Here is a 14,118-nt window from a genome sequence, read left to right as displayed (position 1 = left end):
AAAATATTGCCTATCTTAATTACATTTTGAAGAAATCAAGATGTGCATTTATTTACTCCTTCCACAGATGTTTATTATTTATGTTACTACTGGTAGTGCATACATACGTATGTAAATATGATATACATATATCGGGCAGTCCTTGTGAGCATACATCAGGGATGCTGTGGTGAGTAAATCAAATAGATTCCCAGTTCTCTTGGAATTTATAGCGGGAGAAACAAATAACAATTAAGTAAACAAATGATGTAATAGATACAAATAGGTGCTATGAAGTACAGTAAATCAGAGAAGTATACTAGAGATGGTGACTTAGGGTACGGAGGGGTCAGGAAAAGCCTCTTTGAGGAAGTGACTTTTGAGACTTGAAGGATAAGAAAGAGTTAGCCATGAGAAATTTGGGGCGGGGTTGGGCGGGGTAGACAAGCATTCAAAGTAGAGGGAATTGCAAAGGCAAAAGCCCTGGGATGGGAATGATCTTGTCCTGATCCTGGGGCTATGTGAAGGTCAGCATGGTTGGAGTCCAGTGAGCTGGGGGAAAGTGAAAAGATTTCAGAGGTAGCAGGGGCTAAGGAAAGGAATTTGGACTTTTTTCTAAGTGCAATCAGAAGCCACTAAAACAGGGCAGTGACATAATATGGCTTTTTTTTTTTTTTTTTAAAGATCGCATTGACTGCTCTGAGAATGATGCATAAGAGGATGAGAGTGGAAGCAGGGAAACCAGACAGGAGACTCTTGCAGTAGGTCCAGTGAGGGTGATGATGGCTTAAAGTGGAAAGGAAGCTGCAGAGAGGGAGAGAAGTAAAAGATATATTTGGAGTCAGAGATGATGGTAGGTTGGGTATGTGGACAGAGTAGGAGGAAAAGAAGAAAGAACTGAATATGACCCCTAGGTTTTTGGCTTGAGCAACTGGGTAGATAGTGGTGCCATTTATGGAAATGGAGAAGATTGGGGAAAGAATAGGTTTAGTGGGGAAATTCCATTTTGGATGTTAAGTTTAATACACCAGTTAAAAGTCCAAGTCAAGATTTCACATAGGTGGTTGGATATTAGTGTTACGAGTTCAAGGAAGAGTTCATGCCAAAGAAATAAATTTGGGAACCATCAGCATACAGATGGCATTTTAAGTCAATGGAACTGATGAGATCATCTGGGGGTGTGTGTGTAGGTAGACAAGAGCACCCAGGGTAGAATTTAAAGTTCTTAGTTACTTAGTTGTGGGGCAGAGGAAAAGGAGCCAACAAAGTTATACACATACATACACATACACACACACACACACACACACACACACACACACACACACAGATCTTCTTCAACTTATGACTGGGTTATGTCCCGATAAACCCATCCTAAGTCAAAAACGCATTTAATGCACCTAACCTACCAAACATTATAGCTTAGTCTAGCCTAGCTTAAACATACTCAGAACAATTATATTAGGCTACGGTTGGGCAAAATGAACACAAATCCTATTTTATTATAAAATGATGAATATCTCATGTAATTTATTGAGTACTGTACTGGAAATGAAAAACAGAATGATTGTATGGGTTCTGATTGTTTCCCCCCTGATCACATGGCTGACTGGGAGCTGCATCTTGGTGCAGCTGCCTAGGATCATGAGCATTGTACTGCTTATTGCTAGCCCAGAAAAAGATCAAAATTGGGCAGTGTTTGGGGAAGAGACCTGGGAAGGGCCAATGATAGGTTCTGGAAATCTCTGACTAGTCACAATCTTCTTGGTTCCTCATCTGCTATTTTAGGGGGCTGAATTAGGTGATCCCTGCCAGCTCCTACTTTTTTTTTTTTTTAACTTGCTTGGCCACCTTTTAGGAATAGATGAACTACTTAGCATGTGGCCTCATAGAAAAGGGCAGGGTGGGAAGTCAGGGCTAATACATAGGCATGGCTACAAATGAACTGTGACATTTTTAATTTGACCAAAAGTTGGGAAAGGAGAATAAACTGAAGATTAGGGTTAGAGGGGATTTGCAGGTTAAGTAGGTGAGAGCAGCAGTAGAGAAAAGATAAGGATTTTAGATTACAATCAGAAGCCAGTTCAGGGATTTGAAATCTTGGAGATGGAGCACTTCCTGGTTCTGTTTAGCGTCCAAGTGTGGCCATATATGTGGTGGACAAGCAGAAGAGAGGAGGAGGTCAGTAGAGTTGGAAGGTTTGCGGAATGGTGAGGTCAGAGCGTAGGAGGCTGTGGTCACTGAGAATTCGTCAGCAAACATTTCTTGAGGGCCTAGTACCTGCCAGGCATGAATGGTGCTGACGAATGCGGCATGAATGGTGCTGACGAATGCGGATGGTGTCAGGCTGTGAGAAGCAGGGCAGAGAGTGAAAGCAGATGTCATGAACGCCAATATTTGGAAGGGCTAATGAGCCAGGGGAAGAACCAAGGTCTGGAAAGAGTATGTGAGGAGAAATTTTTGAAGTGTTTGGAAGATAAAGAAGTTCATGACAGATGTCAGTGGAGTACAATGAACCTTCTTGTTTCAAACTTAAGGGGAAGATTTTGGGACTTCCCTGGCGGTCCGGTGGTTAAGATTCTTCCTTTCCACTACAGGGGGCAAGGGTTCGGTCCTTGGTCCGGCCCCTGGTCGGGGAACTAAGATCCCACATGCCACATGGCCAAAAACTAAAAGGAGAAGAATTTATTTTTGATGTTCAATAAAGAGATTTTGATGTTTAAGAAACATTGACTTCTGCTATTTTTTAATATTTAAGGGCTACTTTTCTTTTATATGGGATTGCTAAAAAATTAAAACATAGGTTCTGTGAATATAGCTTTGAGAAATCTAGGTATGGAAAAGTAAAGATAGCATATGTAAATTATAGTGCGATAAGTACATAAAAGAATTCTTCGTCTTTATGAAAGGATTTACCATGGTCCTTTAAATATGAACTCCCTTAATACCATATTAACCACTTGAGAAAGTAAAAAGGAGATTAGAGCTGTATACATTTTGAGAATACTCTATTGAATAAAGGAAATATGTTGATAGTTGCATTGGTTTTTGGAAACAATACAATATGTTAGAAAGCACACACACAAATCTATTTTTCCTCACTTTGGAATATGAAACATTTTCACTGATTAACTTAGAAAAGAAAAAAATCTGATGCTAAAGACCACTAAAACTGTTTAAAACCCTTAAAATGTGATGCTAGTGACCATTAATAGGAGATATTGTAACAAATAAAATAGCCCTTTAGTAACACGTATATAACATCTTTTGATAGTTATTATTTCTTCATTATAATGAATGTGTAAAAGAAGTGGCCCTTCAGCCAGATAACCTGAAGTAGAGAACTTGACCTTAATCCTTCTTGCCACTGCCTTATGGTTAGATCTTGGCCTTTTTGATTCCTGTAAAAATAAGAATATTTAGGTCATTGTTTTATTTTGTGAATGAAATGAGAATGTGCGTGAATATACTTTGAAAAATTAGCTGTACATACATAACATGTGGAGTGTCCTTATTGAAGTAAATGTTTTTGACTTTTTGTGTTTTTCAGCCCTCCATCAATTTTATCTGTGAAAACATGATTACTATTTCCTTTGTTGAAAAGGATCTTAGAAGGAGCAAATATTCATTTACTCGGGCTACCTTTAATCTCTAGTTATCTCTTCTTCAGAGCCTTGACTCTATTCTTTTTTTTTTTGATAAATAAATAAATGATTTATTTTTGGCTGCGTTGGGTCTTTGTTGCTGCTCAGGCTTTCTCTAGTTGCGGCGAGCGGGGGCTACTCTTCCTTGCAGTGAGCGGTCTTCTCATTGCGGTGGCTTCTCATGTTGCACAGCATGGGCTCTAGGCACATGGGCTTCAGTAGTTGTGGCTCACAGGCTCAGTAGTTGTGGCTCGTGGGCTCTAGAGCACATAGCCTTTATTCTATTCTTAAATTAATATAATAAGCTGTGGTCTTTACCTAAATAACTTGAGAAATTGTAGTTTTTATTTGAATAACTAGAGAAGACACTTTTGATGACTTTCAGAATACTATCATCGTTAGGCCAAACTGTATAACTAACTGGTAATAATCATGTGAATATAATATATTTATTTTCTTTCCTTAGTATTTAAAATTTTTTTTAAACAATTTTAAGAGAAAAACATGGTTACTATGTATTCAGCACTTTAGATATAGCTCAAGAGCACATTTACATCATTATTGTATCTTTGGTGATCAAAATAAATAAATTAACTGAAATGTCAAGATCATAAACAGGATTTGAAGTCAGGCAGATCTGGTTCAAGTTATAGGTGATGGACTTAGAGCAATCACTTAGCCTCTTTGCATCTCAGTTTCTTCATCTCTAAAAAAGGAATAATAGTTATCTTACATTCATTCATTCAACAAATATCTACTGAACTCGTGTGCCCTGAAGCTGCTAGGTTACAATTACCAACAAGACAAGTCCCTGCCATTCCATCGCGTACAGTCTAGTAGAAGAGGTAGATAGATGATAAACTTAAACACATATCTAAAATGATCCCACGTAAATGGTAAATGCAATGAAGAAAATATAACAGAGTAATGGGATAGAACATGACTTGGGGGGGAGAGAGGAGGGGTGTGGCCACCTGATCAGACACGTCTTCTTGAGGAGACAGCACATTTGAGCTTAGACCCAATTAATGAGCAGCCAGCCATGGGTAGATCTACAAATATCCAGGGGATAGAAAGTTCTTGAGGCAGGAATAAATTTGGCCTATTTTTATGACTAGAAAAAAGTCCTATGAGGCTGGAGACTAGTGGGAAAAAGAAGGGAGAGTACTGTGGTATCTGGAGAATATTAGGATACTAGGAGAGGCAAGCAAGGTTCAGGTCATGTAGGGCCCTGTAGGTATGATAAAGAATTTGGATATTATTCTAATTGCAACAGAAGACATAAACTGGCTCAAAACAAGAAATTGACACTGTACAATTTACATTTTAAAAAGCTCCCACTCTATGAATGAATTGCTAAAACTAATAAGATTGCTCAATAGGTTTGCAATAATCATGTTCCTATATATCAATAACAGAGTTTTAAAATATAATTAAAAGATACCATTTATAAAAGCAATAACAACAAAAAAGATACACAGGAACAGATTAAAGAGTTTAAAGATCCTTATGGAAGTACATTATAAACATTTTTGGATGATATTAAAGAAGGCTTAAATTAATGAAGATATATCCATGTTCACGAATGGAAAGGCTTGATATCACAAAGATGTCATTTTCCTCCAAATTATTTGATAAATTCAGTAGGATTCCAATTACAAATCTCAAGAGGATTTTTTTTTCCTTTGTGGCACTTGACAATCTGACCCCAAAATTTATATGGAAGAATAAGGGGACAAAATTAACCACGTCAATTTTTAATTTGCCCTATCAGATATCAACACATAATGAAAACAGTTCGATATTGGGTGAGGAATAGACAAATAAACCAGTAGAACAGAATAAAGAGCTCCTAAATAGACCTACATATACAGGAGAAGTTGGTACATGACAAAAGTGGCATTAAGGTCAGTTGGGGAAAGGATGGACAATTAAATAACTGCTGCTAAGACATTGGGTTATCCAAACCAAAAAGAAGATCAATCCAGATAATTTAAAGACAAAACCATGAAAAACCCATGCTTTTTAGAAGAAAATATGAGAGAATATATTTACAACTTCAGGATAGGGAAAGGGAAGGATTTCTTGAGACATAAAAAGCACAAACCCTACTGGAAAATATACATATATTTAATTATATTAATAGGAAACATTTCTGTACATCCAAGACATCCTAAAGTGAAAAGACAAACCATAAACTAGGAAAAGATTTTGCCAGCCAAAAAACCAAAAAGAGTTATTTTCCCGGAAAATAGTAAACAAACAACAAAAGCCTACAAATCAATAAGAAAAAGCAACCACATAGAAAAATGGGCAAAGGATATGAATTTGAAATTCACAGAAAAGGAAAACTTAAAGGCCAATAAACACATGAAATAATGTTCACTTCCATTAGTAATAGGATAAATGCATACAAACAAGAATGACAGAATCTAAAAAGTATCCAAGTACTAGGGAGGCACTAGAGTAGCAGGCATGCTCATTTAAAGCTGATTGGAATATAAATTGTTACAATCGTTTTGAAGAGCAATTTATTTTTAATATCTGGCAATAATATTGAAATATATTTATTGAAATCATCCTCTAATTCCTAGGTATATTATTCTAGAGAAAGTTTTGCATATATGTATAAGGAGACATAAAAATATTCATGGCATCATGGGGTCTTTGGAATGAAAAACTGGAAATGAGCTAAATGTCCATTAACAGGATAATGGATACATAAATTACAAGTATATTAATACAATAGAATACAGCAGTGAGAATGAATAAAATGCAGCTATACCTGTTAGTGAGGATGAATCTCATAAAGACAATATTCAGAAAAGAAACCAACTGCAGAAATTTTTACTTACAGTAAAAATAAAATTTATGTAAAACACTATATATTGATATGGATATATATGTAGATGTAATAAAAGTACATACATTTCATGGGAATGATAAACATGAAAATCAGGATAGTTTTACCCCTGGGGAATGGGATTAAGGAGGAATACACAGGAGACTTCAATTATAAAATTACATATTTTTTAAGCTAGGTGGTGGGTACACAGTTATCTGTTCCATTCATTAATTTTTTGCTAAAGTGGAAATATTTTATAACACAATTTTCAAGAGGAGAAAAGTAATTCTAGCTTATAAACTGAAGCGTGAACTATCAGACGGTAAGAAGGGAAATAGGGAGAACTGTTAACAGACAGTTGCAGTGTTCTAAGAGAGTAGACTTGAGTCTCTAGCACAGCTTCGGGCACATGGTAGGTGTTTAACGAACTTCAGCTACTGTGTGGTGGTTGCTATTATCATCATCAGGGTAAAGACAGGGGGATTGTGAAGAAAGATAAACTAAATGTTTTGGGTAGTTATATTGAGTGACTTGCTGTATTTATCTCTTTTAGTCTTGACTAGGATCTGGTCATAAAGAATCTAAGGCTCACAGAGGCCAAAGCCGGAAGGCGCAAGGTTTCATAAATTTCTATTGACTCATTTTCCAATGTCGCGTAAACGTCCTCCTGAACCCGCACTCCTCAATACACCCACCACTTTCTGGTCCAGCACTGGAAAAAAATTCAAGCGGCTTTTCTCTTTGGTTCTTAAGTAGCATATTTTGAGTTAAATATTAAGAATTCAATACAGCAAACACTTGGATAGGGGCTTGTTACTTATTACAGAATACTTTTGGATCTCTTTTAATTTTTCACCTGATCCTCCCAACAACTCTGAGGACTGGCAGGGCAGCTGATTATTCCTGTTTTACCGATGAGTAAACTAAAATCCAAAGAGGCTAACCTGGTGACCATGAACTTCATGGAATCATATCTTAAACATTTTGCGATTGAGTGGGCATTTTTCAGCTTTAATTGTACTTTCAAAGGAGACTATGACTCCCCAGAAAGGTCTAAGAAATACTGAGTTAAATGATTTGCCTAAAGTCTAAGGTCACATGGTCTTGGTGGAGCCAAGACCTCAAGGAATTTCTTCTTATCCCACACTGAGAATTCTTTCCATTACAACGTATAGCACCAAAATTCAAATTAGAGATATTATTAGTGAAATACTTTTTGTAATGTTTACTGACTGCTAAGATGGAAACGTTATTAAATACACCGAAACTTCTTACTCGGGAGAAATAGTTTTGGCCTGTTCAGCCGTTGGGCAGTCACTCAGCAAACTACTCTGTGTTACAGATGAAGAAGTCCAAACCTGTTTGTTGTCTTTGTAACAAGCCCTAGTACAGACTTACTAAATAAGAAATGAATCTGATACAGTAACTATAAAACGTACTTTACAATTCTCAGTAATCTACAGAGAATAATCATGAAATACAGCTTGATTCAGCGGTGGAAAGCATACTATGAGCTGAGAATGGGATTTTCATTTCTCCTTGACCAGTCACTTAATGTCTCAGGTTCTCCCTTCTCTTAGCTGTAAAAGGGAGGGGTAGCTTCTCAGTTCTAACACTGCATGCAGTTTGATGGGATTAAAATAAAAAGGGACGACAGGTGTTTTGTGTATAAACTCTTTACACACGGTCTGTTAATGTTAACCTTATTTTCCCAGTGAGAAAGGCCAGTGCCCAAGGTGTCTAACTGGTCATTAGCCCCAAGTGTCCGGGGGCCCAGTAGACCTGGCCCTCAAGAAGGCCAAGCCTGAGTCCCCCTTGGAGTGAAGTAGGGGCGGGCGGGCAGGTGGACAGAAAGCTATGTCAGGTCCATGGTCCAGTGGGATTTCAAACAGAAGGGCCCTTAATCCTAAATTTGGGAATTAAGGAAAGCGGAAACGCCCAAGCACAGGCGCGAAGGGACCTGCTTAAACAGGCTGGGGTGTACGAGCGTTTGGGGTGGGGCTTCGAGCCCGGAGGCAGTTGAAGGGCCGAGCGCAGCACCTACCTCCGCACCTCCGCCGCCAGGGGTGGGCTATCCCTGAGAAGGCTAAGCCACCCTTGGGAACCTCCCAGCCCGGGCAAGGCCACGTGATCCAGCGCTGGTGCGGGGAGAGGCGTGCCCTGCCCCCGCCCCGCCCCGCGCGCATGCGCGCGGCTCCCGGCGCTGAAATTCAAATTTGAACCGCCGCTGAAGGCCGAGTGTGACACTGGAGGCTGTGGGGAAGAGGAGAGTTGGTTGGGAGAGTTCCCCTGCCCCGGACTTCTTGTTTTCTCCAAGTGACACACTGAGCCGGCACTCACTTCTTTTCTTTTTCCGAATTTGAACCACCGTTTCGGTCGTCTCGCAATCGACACGCGAAGCCCCGGGCGATGGACCCGTTTACCGAGGTGAGAAAACTTGCGGGCAGAGCCAACCATGACCCCTCTCGGCCCCCACCCTCCCTTCCCACCTTCTGTCTACCTCCGGGCCCACGGGGCGGAGAGCGCGTGCGCGCGCGTGCGCAGAGTGTGCGTGCGGGTGTCGGACTGGGGAAGCCAGGAGGGGTCCGCGGGTTCCCTCTGCTCTGCGGCTGCAGTTCTTCTGCGGTTTTCTTGTTCTTATCCTGCAGTTGAAGCTATGGGGGGGAAAGCTTTGAGTCTGTCCTCAGTAGCAGTAGTGAAAAAACTTCCTGTCAGCCCCGGTTGTTATATGCCCTTCTGGAGTGGATCCCTGTCCCTTGCGAGGGTGAGGTGGGGGCCTGACCAAAAGATCCCGCTGGAAGTAAAAGCGGGGGTAACTTGCGAGGTGGAGTCGTGTGTCCGAGTGACTCAGTGCTGTGTGTGCAGCCGCCGTCCGGAAATGGAATGGAATGTGATTTGCAGGGTTCGTGTGGCCCGCAGAGGAGCCGTGCATTTAAGGATGCTGTGAACGAAATGACAGCAAAACGTTAAAATAAGCCGGTGCCTGAAACCATTGCATCCGTTCTTATAAAGGCAATAGTTCCTTCAGATTCTATTGCTCAGCTAACTAGCAAAGAAGATTCATACCTGAGATTGATACAAATTGAAAGGAAACAGTGTTAGCCGAATACGTACAAACCAAAATTAATAGCCCACGATTTTTAAAAAAAATAGTAAAGAAATAAACCTTTTTGGGTATGTTTATGGAGCATACCATTACAGCAATACTTCACTCATCTTTTGTTCTTTGGAAATTAAATATGGGTTAATTACATCGTTATTGTGTCGATTATTTGTCTGGCTTTGGCTTCTTGTTGACAATGTACTTTGACACACTCAGGAATTTCCACTCCCTTTTCTTCCAGGACAGTTCCTCATTTTTTAGGTTGTTGTGCAAGTTTCAACTCAAAAAATAACAGTTGTTGCAAAGTGAGCCTAAAAATGTCTCTGCACTAGATTGAAACATTGAATGGAGATTGGTAATACTTTTTTTTTTTTGAGATGTACTTACGATCCTAAGATATTAAAAGTTTCAACAATTAGAGTTTACTTGTGTTCAAACACAAGTGTTTATTTTTGTTTACAAATTCTCAATCATCTCTGGGGGAAAACACATCAATTCGTTAACCTTAAATATTCTAACAGAAAAATCCTGAACACATTTTTGTATTAGCTGTAAAGAGTAGAGCTGGTCGTGCACTACATATTTTTCACTTACATTAAAGTTAAAAAGGATACATTATGTTCCAACTTAGAATAGGATTCCTTAAAATATTAGCCCTATGTGTTCTGAATATTTTCATTCTCCTAGGTAACTGACAGGACAAAGCATTTTGAAAGTTGGCTGAAAATTGTACTATGTTTTACTTAAAAATGTTATTCTGAAGCTAGTACAAATCTCAGCTGAAAGAAACTTTTCTTTAAAAGAAACTTTTCATTTTAGAGTGTGCTCAGAAATATGTATGGTTTATGTTATGAAAAGTTAGATCGATTGCAGTTGGAATAAACAGCTTTGACATCTTTTCCTTAATTGGTAATGAGTGAACAATTTGAATTGGTTCCAAAGATTAGGTGCTTAATTATAGCATTCATAACATTTTTGCACAGTGAAACTAACTGGTACAGTTCCTTGTCTAAAAAAAAAAATTGGAAGTCAGTTAAAATGACTGTCTCAACCAGAGTTCCTTATCAGAACCGTAGAACAGGGAAAATTATTTGAGAGAACTGTTTTCTCAGTTTTCCCAAGGGTGATTCTTAACCAGACCACCCTACAGGCATAGGAGAGATGTTAATTCATTACATTAATGCCAGGGCGTTAGGGATTAATCCTCTTGGTAACTCTAGTTGAGAAAGGCTACAACTATCCTAAACTCTTGTTTCCTCAGACAAGACTGTTGCGCAGTGGTTCTCCTCCCTGCTGTCACTCGTGCTGTCTGCACACTGTTCCTCTCCCTGCCGCTTCTGCCTGGCAAACTCTGTTTCAACCTGCAGCTCACAGTTTGATTCCCCTTCTTCAGAGGGGAGATCACCTTTCACAGTACCCATCTCACTTGCATTTATTTACCCATTGAACATGTCTTCTGTTAGAATGTAAGCTTCTTGAAGGTAGGACTGTTGTTTCCTATTCAGAGAGATGTTTCCCTAACATCAAGCACATCCAATAATGTTCTGCCGAATTGATACGGAAGAGAGCCATTCAGTGCAAATTATTTTACAGGCCAATAATTATATACAACAGTAACTGTTCGGACATTTTAGCAATATTGTTTTCTCTATTGTAGAAAATTTCAAATATAATGCCTCCACCACCCAGCAACACGTGGCCATATTGTTTTACTGTATCCCCTTCTAATCCCTCCCACTGAATTATTTGGAAGCAAATTCTAGAGATCATATAATTTTATATGTAAGTTCTTAAGTATTTATCACTGAACACTAAAGACTTAAAAAAAATCATAATGCTACTATCACACCTAAAAAATCAACAGCAGTTCCTTAATATCATCAAACATTGTAAGTGTTCAGTTTTCCTTAAGTGTCTCATGTTTTTGCAGTTTGTTTGAATCAGCATCTAGACAAGGTCCACAGGACCATGTCTTCCTAATGTTCTTCATGGACCAACCAGAGATGAAGAATCCATCTTGATTTATGGATGAACAAGCAGTTAAGGCACATGTTTATTATTATGATCAGCAGATAGTATTAAAAAAGTTATATTGATTGTATGAATTTGGTTAGTTTTGCTAATGATAAGTTCTTTAAAAGAGCAATTGGATTTAGTCAAAAGATAGTTTATAGCAAAGTAGTTAAGAGTCCAGACTCCGGAGCCTGGTTCTGAATCTTGGCTTGCCACTGTTTTTTTTTATTTTTTAATTTTTTTAAGTTTTGTCCACGTTGGGTCTTTTGTTGCTGTGCGCTGGCTTTCTCTAGTTGCAGCCAGTGGTGGCTTCTCTTGTTGCGGAGCACGGGCTCTAGGCACACGAGCTTAGTAGTTGTGGCTCGCGGGCTCAGTAGTTGTGGCTCGTGGGCTTAGTTGCTGCGGCATATGGGATCTTCCCGGACCAGGGCTCGAACCTGTGTCCCCTGCATTGGCAGATGAATTCTTGACCACTGCGCCACCAGGGAAGTCCCTGCCTTGACACTTCTTAACTGTGTGACCTATGGCTTGTTATTTAACCCCTGCCTGAGTTTCTTCATCTGTAAAACAGTAGTAAAAACAGAATTTTACCAAATCATATTTTGAAGATGAAATGAGTTAGTGCGTGCAGACACTGAAAGTACTTTATATTAAGTCCTGTATAAGCATTAGTGATTGTTGTAATTGTTGGTCGGTGGATTTAAAACCATCAACTTACTACTCATGATGTCAGTATTAGCGTCTTAGTGTGAAGATCTGCTCACGAGTGATGGTCATCCCACTCCAAGACTAACACAGAGAAACGCAGAGCTAGGTGTGCCAAGTCAGAGCTTTCTATGTAGGAACCTTAAAAGAGAAAAAGCTACAATTAAAATACATAAAGCATCTTTTCTTGTGATATAAATAGACATACATGCTATCACTGTTTTGGATAGAGTTTCTCTAATTTTCCAGAATTAAGCGAAATCTCTGTGATGACCTGGGAAAGAATGCTGCTACAGCATTTTGAAAATAATAAGTTAATTGTTATTGAGTCTACTTTGTTTAAGAAGGCAAGAAAATCAGTAATATCTCCTAGAAAAAATTTCTGTCAGAAATAGTTTGAGGGATATGGGGCAGAAATTGCTTTAGGACTATATGCTTCAGTTATCTTAGATTCATCCATGTGGAATACCTTCCTGATTATGTTAGTAATTGCAGTGTGTTTTTTTTTTAATGCCTCTGTTATTTGAAGAAGGAGGTGTGATATTTGAAGGAATGTACCTTATAAATAAAAGATCCCTTAAATTCCTGTTACATTTTTATAAGGAAGGGTGACTTACATTTATTGAGCTGTTGAGTTTATGTATTTTAGATACATCATTTCTTTACATTAATAATCTTTGGTACTTATTAGTTTTATTTTACAGATTAGGGAACTTTTTTGCTTATCTAATATGTTTTAATCTTGAAATTTTTGAATCTAATGTAGCAAAAGAACACTTGTGTATATTTGAATGGCAAAACCACATTCTTCTGTGACCCATGGCTCATAGTAACCGAAGATATACTGACTCATAAGTATTCTAACTGACCAGAATGGAATGTGGGCGTGTCCATGAATGAATATAGTTAGTCTAGTTTTGTATCTTGGGAGTGATATATTTTATTGTGGGAGAAATTATCAGACATATATGAATTTGTGTAATACTATCACTTTTGAGTTTGTTGAAGACTTTTACTTAAAGGGTGAAGGTCTTGTGTTTTGGAAGGCATTTGGCTCATAAATTACTCTTTCAGTGACATAGCATTTAGGTTTAGTGTTACTTCTTTCAATGAGAAATCATTCCTAAGTAGAGAGTTGCGTCTTCTTCCAAATTTAGCTCATGCTTCTTTTGCATACTCAGAAGGATTAAAAAAATTATTACTCTGTTTTAATTAAGCAATTAAAAAGGTCAGATGGAGTTTAATTCCTTAGTCTGCACTAACTGCTGTATCTTTGTTTGCAGGGCAGTGTGTAAACTCCAGCCAGTAATCTGCATGCCTCCTTTGGTTGTGTTCATTTGAAAGAGAATGAATTGTTTTACAGGGTCTTGTGTTTGCTATACTACACTGATTTGAATAGGAGCATACATTGGGGTTAGAAAAGAGTAGTATTCACGATTCTATGGAATGGCTAAGATTTCAACTTAAAACTGTTTTATTATATATTGATATTTAATTAAATAAAACATAAGATTATTTAGGCTTATTTATTTTTCTCTTAGGAAGTGTCTTATGTCTTCAAAGGACTATTATGCCAGTTATCTCTTGCCATCACCCCAAATCTTAGTGGTTGTATTAGTTTTGCTGCTACAACAAATTATTACAAATTTACTGGCTTAACATCACACATATTTATTATCTTCTGTAGGTCAGAAGTCTGATAGGTTTTGCTGGGTTCAGATCAAGGTGTTAGCAGGATTGTGTTCCTTTTGGACGCTCTAGGGAGAATCTGTTTCCTCGCCTTTTCCAGCTGATAGAGGCCGCCTGCATTTTTTGGCCTGTGGCCAAAA

The 14,118-nt window shown here is 38.5% G+C and overlaps 2 protein-coding genes across 5 annotated transcripts in view; one reads left to right on the top strand and one right to left on the bottom strand.

The window, feature by feature from the left end:
* Window positions 1-8,525, bottom strand: part of MATCAP2 (microtubule associated tyrosine carboxypeptidase 2) — a 104,183-nt gene extending 95,658 nt beyond the window's left edge. Inside the window, exon 1 of one of the 2 annotated variants that reach the window (XM_057549955.1) lies at window positions 8,513-8,525. The gene's annotated coding sequence lies outside the window, so the exon portion shown is untranslated. Of the gene's footprint in view, window positions 1-3,310; window positions 3,377-8,512 lie in introns of those variants that run through there. The other variant, XM_057549954.1, reaches the window with a different exon arrangement.
* A 135-nt stretch (window positions 8,526-8,660) lies between these two features.
* Window positions 8,661-14,118, top strand: part of ANLN (anillin, actin binding protein) — a 54,456-nt gene continuing 48,998 nt past the window's right edge. The window contains exon 1 of one of the 3 annotated variants that reach the window (XM_057549948.1): window positions 8,661-8,895. In XM_057549948.1, coding sequence (XP_057405931.1) covers window positions 8,878-8,895 — 18 coding nt within the window. In that variant the 5' untranslated portion in view covers window positions 8,661-8,877. The remainder of the gene's footprint in view (window positions 8,896-14,118) is intronic. The other 2 variants (XM_057549947.1, XM_057549949.1) reach the window with 2 other exon arrangements.

This window comes from Balaenoptera acutorostrata, chromosome 7 (genome assembly GCF_949987535.1).
Source record: "Balaenoptera acutorostrata chromosome 7, mBalAcu1.1, whole genome shotgun sequence".
NCBI lineage: Eukaryota > Metazoa > Chordata > Mammalia > Artiodactyla > Balaenopteridae > Balaenoptera > Balaenoptera acutorostrata.
The sequence above is the reverse complement of the archived record's forward strand: the minus strand, read 5'-3'. Positions and strand labels throughout refer to the sequence as shown.